General features: G+C 60.5%; 1 protein-coding gene across 2 annotated transcripts; it reads left to right on the top strand.

Moving 5' to 3' along the window:
- Nucleotides 1-36: 36 nt before the first annotated feature.
- On the top strand, nucleotides 37-6,715 carry IRAK1 (interleukin 1 receptor associated kinase 1). Of its 2 annotated transcripts, XM_023520643.1 has the most exons (7): nucleotides 39-696; nucleotides 1,133-1,340; nucleotides 1,755-1,820; nucleotides 3,303-3,539; nucleotides 4,217-4,652; nucleotides 5,113-5,256; nucleotides 5,639-6,715. In XM_023520643.1, exons 2-7 carry the CDS (start codon nucleotides 1,161-1,163, stop codon nucleotides 5,698-5,700), a joined length of 1,125 nt encoding a protein of 374 aa, XP_023376411.1. In that variant the 5' UTR covers nucleotides 39-696; nucleotides 1,133-1,160; the 3' UTR covers nucleotides 5,701-6,715. The 2 variants fall into 2 exon arrangements, with proteins under 2 accessions (XP_023376412.1, XP_023376411.1); XM_023520644.1 differs by lacking the exon at nucleotides 1,755-1,820 and having other exon boundaries at nucleotides 37-696.
- The last annotated feature ends 433 nt before the right edge of the window (nucleotides 6,716-7,148 follow it).

Below are 7,148 nucleotides of genomic sequence, written 5' to 3'. Positions count from 1 at the left end.
CTGTTCCTGCGTGTCCGGGAGCCTGGGTTATGGCGCCTCTAAAAAAGGGGGTTATCGACTCAAAGTAACCTGACTCGAGCTTCTCCGTTTTACAAGCAGAGTAGCTGAAGAGTCTCGTCAGTATTGCTCTCAAGGAAAGGGGACAGTGGGCATCAGGCTGCACTGTCTGGACCCGCAGTTGGGCCCTATGTCGTGAGCACCCACGAGACACAAGGGTGAACTGCATACTGTGTTGGGGGAAGTGGGGAGAGAGCCTCCTACAAAGTCCTGATGGTCCTGGGACAAACGAATGAACTTCAGGAACCGAAGGCCTCCGAATTCTAGACGGCTCTGAAAAGCATGTTCCCAGCCATTTTCCCGGCATGCTTTGTACGAAGCAGTGGAATAGCTTAGTCTCAATCCTTTTGTGAAGTAGTTCATGGAGATTTTGTCCCTCGTTTTCCAGAAGGGGAAACTGAGGCCGAGAGACTGAAGTGCTTGTCCAGACCCCACAGCGACAGGTGGAGGGAGGGTCGGGGGTCAAGGATCAGTGGCCTCCAGCCTCCCCTGTGGCCCTTTGCTCCCTCTGCTGCTCCAGACCCAGGCCTGCTCTCCTCTCTCCTGGTCTCAGCGCCTGGACATCCTTCTGGGCACAGCCCGAGCAATTCAGTTTTTACATCAGGACAGTCCCAGCCTCATCCATGGCGATGTCAAGAGGTGAGGAGGGGATGCAGCCAGACCCCTGGGTGCTGTAGGAGCAGAGTCTGCGGCAGAGCAGTGACGCACCCCAAGCTTCCGCCAGCAGGGAGTCTGGCCCCAAGGAACCCCAACTTGAATGTCCCCATGAGAATTAGGCCTGCCCTCTCCTGCTCAAGGCGGAGGTAGGGGACAGGGTGCAGCCCTGAAGCCTGGGACATCAGAGCGGGGGGCCCCGCATCCCTGAGTCCCTGGCATGGGAAGGGCGTGGGAACAGAGTCCAAGGACAGGCCCTGCTGAAAAGCAGGGGCTGAAATGCCAGGGCGCCCTGGGTGCTGCTTGCTCGGAGCCCCCTCGGCTGGAACGCCCCGGCGGTCCCAAGTCCAATCACGTCAGGTGTCAGGGGCAGAGCGAGCTGGGCCCAGGGCCCGCTGACACCGTTCTCTTCTCCCCCAAGCTCCAACGTCCTTCTGGATGATAGACTGATGCCCAAACTCGGAGACTTTGGCCTGGCCCGACTCAGCCGCTTTGCAGGGGCCAACCCTGGCCAGAGCAGCACTGTGGCCCGGACTCGGACGGTGCGCGGCACCCTGGCCTACCTGCCCGAGGAGTACATCAAGACCGGGAGGCTGGCCGTGGACACCGACACCTTCAGCTTTGGCGTGGTGAGCCGCAGCCCCTCTGCTGGCTGGAGGGGTGGGGGGCTGCGGCCCGGCCAGGGCAGGAAGGCCTGGAGAATTCCGTGTGCAGCCAGAGGCCAACCCGGCGGGAAGCTAACGGAACTTCAGCTGCAGGCCCCTCCCTCCTTGGCACGGGCCTCTTCCTTGGCCCTGGACCTCATTTCATATTTGTCACTTTGCATTCCTTTTTCTTCAAGTTGGCAATCCAAATCTCCAAAGCTTCAGTCCCATAACATGGGACTGCATCCTTGTGGGGAGCTGGTCCTGATCTGTCCGTGTGAGGGCCAGGCCGCTCCATCCACCCCACAAGCCCCTCTGCACGCAGTCCTCCCTGCCAAGGTCTGGGGTGGTGCCATCCCAGAAGCCACTGCTATGCTCTCCATCCCGCCCTCCCTCCAGGTAGTTCTGGAGACCCTGGCTGGCCAGAGGGCTGTGAGGATGCATTGTGCCAAGACCAAGTATCTGGTGAGCCTCTTGAGGCGGGGCAGGCAGGAAGCGAGAAGCAGACAGGAAGGGAGAGGGGCAGGCAGGGAGGGAGAGAGGGGGGCAGGGAGGCGCTGCTCCTGGCAACCAACAGGTGCAGCCCTGGAGGGTGGAATGATCTGGAACGCAACACCCCACAGAAGCCAGCCTCTGCCGCTGCTGACTCATCTTTGAAAGTAGGCAGGGCCCCAAGCAGCTTTCTTTACCTTGCCGGGGAGAAACCTGTCTTTCTTCTATAAATGTGTTGGGCCTTTCCAGACCCCACCTGGGCTGGGGGCAGGGGAGGGGGTGTCCCCGCGGGGCAGTCCCAGTGCTCTGGGACCAGAAGCTATAGTGGGAAACAACACGGGGCCTGCGAGAGGCTGTGGCGGAGCATCAGGCAGGCTCTGAGAAGCTCTCTGGGCCCCGCCGGGCCGGGCGAGCTGCAGATGAACGCCTCTCGCTGTGGGAGCAAGTCTGAGCCAGGGGACAGGAGACCTGGCTTCCAGTGCCATCTTGACAGTGGTCGCGGAGCAAATCCCCGCTCTTTGCCGCGCCCCCTTCCCCATGTGCAAACAGACAGAATTCCTGTTTCGCGCTTAGACACTTCCTGGGCCCAGAACGTGCTTGGTCAACGTTTGCTCTTCCGACTTTGCCAATTGGTATACCTCCAGCCGCTTCCGCTCCTGGCTTGGGGCTGTTTCCATCCGTTCCCGGGTCTCAGCGAATCTGGGCCAGGAACCGGGGAGCCGGGTGGGAGCCCTCCTTCCTTCACCTTCCACACCCATCGACGCATCCAAGTGGCGCTGCTCTCCGTGTTGTCATTCACCGCCCCGGATTCCTCGGGGGTCCTTCGTTGGTCCTCTTTTGACCTTTCCTATTCGTCCTCTGTGCTGCGGCCAAAGCAATCTTTTAAAAACGTGAAGGGATCGTGGAAGCCCCTTTGCCTTCCCGCTGCTCCGGCGGTGAAGGCCCAGTGCCTGAATGTAGCCACAGCTCTCCGGGCCCGTCATCACCGGCCTTCTGTCTGTCTCCAGGCTCCCTGCTGTTTGTCCTAGGGCCTAAAGGGCCACCCCCCACCCAGGTGCTTCCTCCTGCCCCTTCCCATTTCAGAACTCAAGGTGGCCTCCAGCCATTTCATGGAAGGGGGCGGTGGCTCTGCATAGCGCACTCGCTCCCTTTCTCGGTTCTGCCGTCTCCAGCTAATTCGTGCTTCCAGATCCCAGGTCAGGCGCCACTTGCTCGGGCCCGTGGGCCTCCACCAGAGTTTTCCATTGCTCGATAGACTTGTTATTGGCATCTCTCCATTCGAGAAAGTCCAGTCTGTGAAGGTGGGCCAGGCTGTTCCGTTTGTCGGTGCTGGGCACACAGCGGGTGCTTAATCAGCCTGAAGAAAGACCACAACAGTCAGTGACCAAGGGCCTGGGGAACGCGGCTAAAGGCACAGCACCCCCGGGGGGCATGCTCACAGTCTCTGTCCCACAGAAAGACCTGGTTGAAGAGGAGGCAGAGGAGGCCGGGGTGACCCTGAAAAGCACCCAGACCACCCTCCAGGCGGGTCTGGCCGCAGACGCCTGGGCCACCCCGATCGCCACCCAGATCTACAAGAAGCACCTGGACCCCAGGCCTGGGCCATGCCCACCCGAGCTGGGCCTGGCCCTGGGCCAGCTGGCTTGCTGCTGCCTGCACCGCCGGGCTAAGAGGAGACCCCCCATGACCCAGGTATCCTGGTGGGGAAGGGACAGGAAGCAGTCGAGGTGCCCGGTGGCCATGGGGGACCGTGGCCTGCTGAAAACCCCGGATTCCTACCTCTGCCCTGTAGTGAGCCAAAGACAGCACCTACCAAACATTGCTCACTTCGCCTTCGGTTCTGCCTGGGGCAGCTGGAGCCCCACTGAACCCCGCCTGGTACATAGAGAGGCAGGGCTCCTTTTGTGCCCCCTTCTGGATGTACCGTGCCCCTGCATCTACCTTTTTCCGTCCTCTCCTTGGCCCCCACCTCCGACAGTTGAGAATACAGAAGCCCCATGTGAGGGCAGCAAGGCAGTGAGATTCGTTTTCTAGAAGACAGAGAAGCCATTCTCAGTCCTTAGCTTTGGCGGCTGTGATCTCTCAGTGCTCCTTGTGGCAGATACAAAGGGACGAGGGACAGAGCTTTCCCACCTGTAGGCTGTGCCCGCTTAGCGGTCCCCACAGACGCAAGAGCAGCTGTGTGGGGCCTGGGGTGGCAGCCCAAGCCCCAAGGGAGGTCACGGATGACCTGGAGCAGCCTCGGGGTTTGATTGTCTTCTGTGAGGGATGTGACTGACTGGTCGTTGTGGCCAAATCTGGCCTACCCAGGGGCAGCGGAGAGCCCCACCCGGGCCACTTGCCCTGAGCGCCCCTGTCTTTCCTCGCAGGTGTACGAGAGGCTGGAGAAGCTGCAGGCAGCAGTGGCAGGGCCGTTGCTGGAGCCAGAGGCTGCCAGCCATGGCCCCCCTTCCCCACAGGAGAACTCCTACATGTCCACCAGCAGCAGTGCCCCAAGCAGTGCCAGCCCATGTCAGCCCCCGGCAGTGCCCTCAGGAGCCTTGGCCCAGGCTACAGAGCGGCTCCAGAAAGGCCCCAACCAGCCCGTGGAGAGTGACGAGAGCGTGTCCGGCCTGTCTGCTGCCCTCCATTCCTGGCACCTGACCGCGAGCTGCCCCCCGGGCACGACCCTGCCGGGCAGCCCTGGACAAGAGGCCGCCGTCTGGGCCCCAGCCTCCCTCAAGCAGACCAGCTGTACTCAAGGGGGCACCACCCCAGAGTCGAGATCGGGCGGCAGCCTGGAGCTCCGGCCCACAGCTGTGGAAGGTAGCTGGGGACAGGTGCCCAGAATAGGGAGCAAGGGCCCTCTTTGGTGGCAGTCTCCATATTCCTCACGCCTGGCCTTCTGGGGCCTGCTGTTGAGCTCACTCTGTCCTTAGCGAGCTTCAGGCCTCTGTCTTGGAGCAAGCGGCCCACCCGCCCTTGGAAAGGGGCACAGAGGCCAGCCCAGTGCTGCCTCATACCCCCAGGCCGTGACCCACGGGTGGGTGATAAGCTAGGAGCTCACTTCCGGAAAGTCGGGAGCACGGGAGGCTCTGTCTGGACCGGGCTCCTGGTGTAGCTGGGAGCCAGGGCCGTGGCACGGCCCCTTCCGGGCACTGCGCTCAGAGGGCCCCGGGGACTTCCGGGGCAGGGTGCCAGGCTGGGGGCCGGGAAGACTCATGTCAGCAAGGAGTTCCCAGGTACGACTGCCCGCGAAGCTAAGAGGGTGCTCTCTCCACCGCAGAATCGCTCCTGGGCAGCTCTGCATCATCACGGCCCCCGCAGATTGTCATTAACCCGGCCCGACAGAAGATGGTGCAGAAGCTGGCCTTGTACGAGGACGGGGTCTTGGACAGCCTGCAGCTGCTGTCGTCAGGCTCCCTCCCAGGTACCCCACATGCGCTCTGCAGCTGGAAGGCCAGCGTCGAAGCATGTTTTCCGATCAGGCTCAGACACGGCCCCTGCTCCCCGAGGGTGTGGGACAGTGCGAGGGCAAGCCACCCGCCCCCTCTAACGGTGGCGGGCCCTTCCCCCACCGGCCTTTGGAAGTTGGGTATTCTGGGCAAAGCCCTGTGCCGGCTCTCTCACCTCCTGACAACAGTACCTTCCCTTAACCTGGGGGGGTGCCAGCGCCCCTCTGTGCATCCGGAACACACAAAGCCGCAGCAGGCATTTTCCATTCCAGGTGCTGTTGCAACCCCGCATTCCAGAAAGCAACCCCCGGAGCCCCTCCCCGCTCATTTACTAACTGCCATTTCCTCCTCCTGCAGGCTTGGCCCTGGAACACCAAAACAGACGGGACCCCGAAGAGAGTGATGAATTTCAGAGCTGACCTGTTCACCTGGACAGATCCCCCAAACTCGGAAGTCAAAGTTCTCATGGTCGGAAGTTCTCATGGCGCGCGAACCCTCGGGAGCCCTCGAGCAGTAGGGGTAGGGGCCCCTCCTCTCAGGCGACAGCAGGTGGTGGCCCCTGTAGTGTAGGCGTGTGGGCACGGGCCAGCCTCAGAGCCACCCGCACCGGCTGCTGGAAGCTGTCCATAACGCCTGCCTTCAGTCCAGCATTCGGGGGGAGAGCAAGGCCAATGTCGTGGGAGGGGTGTGTGCCACAATGGCCAGAGGGGAGAGGTGAGTGGGACTGCAGCGGGGGGCCGGCTCCCCTGAGAGTTGGGCAGGGCGATTGCAGCCCAGGCCGACAAGCAGCCACCCTTAGCCTTTCTCTTTGTACTTTGCTGAAGCCATGGGGAAAAGCGGCCGCTCTGTGGAGCAGAGCAGAGGAGGCTGGAGCCCTCCCAGCTGCTCGTCATGTGAAAAAGTGACATGGCCGCCCTGTGGTTCAGTCCACTAGCCAGAAGCGAGGGTTCTGAGATGCCCCAGAGAGTCTAGTGGCGCCCCCATCGGGCCAGTGTCTGTAGGCTTCATGGAAGAGTTTTGAGCTAAGCTAACGTGAGTGCCTGCTCGCCAGGCCGCCCAGGGGGGTTACAGATAGGCACCCAGCCAAGTCAGGCTCCAGAGCCCGGAGGCTCAGCGTCAGGCCCTGGAACTGATTGTGACGGAGTGGCTATTACCCAAGGTTCACGTAGGCCCAAGTCCTATGTTACCCAGACAGTGAGAAGCCCCAAGGCGACAAGTCGGGAGCGAGGCAGAGGAGGAGGAAAAAGAACATGCGAGTCAGTTTTAGAAACAGTGAGGTTTCATGTAACCGAGCGTCTTGGAAAGTAGCCCAGGGCTGTAGCACAGGCTTACAATGATTTTGTGTCCACAGTCATGAGTCACACTACATGCCCCACAAAGCTAGGCATTGGTGAAGTCCAAGTTGTCCTGGAGTAATAAAAGCTTATGTGTCGACCTCTGGCTGGACTTGTGGAGTTTGTTGCACTGAGAGCCTCGAGCGTTCCCAGTGCTTTTCAACTCAGGATTCTTGACCGTCCAGCCTAAAACACCAGATTTCCCTGCCCCCCACCCCAGCAAACCCTCTGAAGGCTCTCGTGCCACCATACTGGTGGCAGGTCCACAGCACTGCCACCCAGCAGTACCTTCAAGGGTCGTTAGATGTTCCCTGTGTGTTTTATGGGTTCTGATGCTATTGTAAATGGTATCTTTATTGCGTTTTCTACTTGGTCATCGGTCGTGTATAGAAATACAACCGAGTTTTGTGTTTTTTGACCTTGCTTAAATTCACTCATTAGGTTTGGCAGTGTTTCGGTAAATATCTCGGGATAGTCTGCGTACGCGATCATTTCCCCTTCAAATAAGATAGTTTCACCTCTTCCTTTGCAAT

Source organism: Pteropus vampyrus, unplaced genomic scaffold (genome assembly GCF_000151845.1).
Source record: "Pteropus vampyrus isolate Shadow unplaced genomic scaffold, Pvam_2.0 Scaffold275, whole genome shotgun sequence".
Classification (NCBI taxonomy): Eukaryota; Metazoa; Chordata; class Mammalia; order Chiroptera; family Pteropodidae; genus Pteropus; species Pteropus vampyrus.
Note: the sequence above shows the minus strand (reverse complement) of the source record. Positions and strands in the feature narration are given on the sequence as shown.

Coding starts and splice junctions, on each gene's coding strand:
- IRAK1 (XM_023520643.1), top strand. CDS start 1,161: ATGCCCAAACTCGGAGACTTTGGCCTGGCCCGACTCAGCCGCTTTGCA. Junction 1,821..3,302: donor GTGCCAAGACCAAGTATCTG/GTGAGCCTCTTG, acceptor TCTGTCCCACAG/AAAGACCTGGTTGAAGAGGA. Junction 3,540..4,216: donor GGAGACCCCCCATGACCCAG/GTATCCTGGTGG, acceptor CTTTCCTCGCAG/GTGTACGAGAGGCTGGAGAA.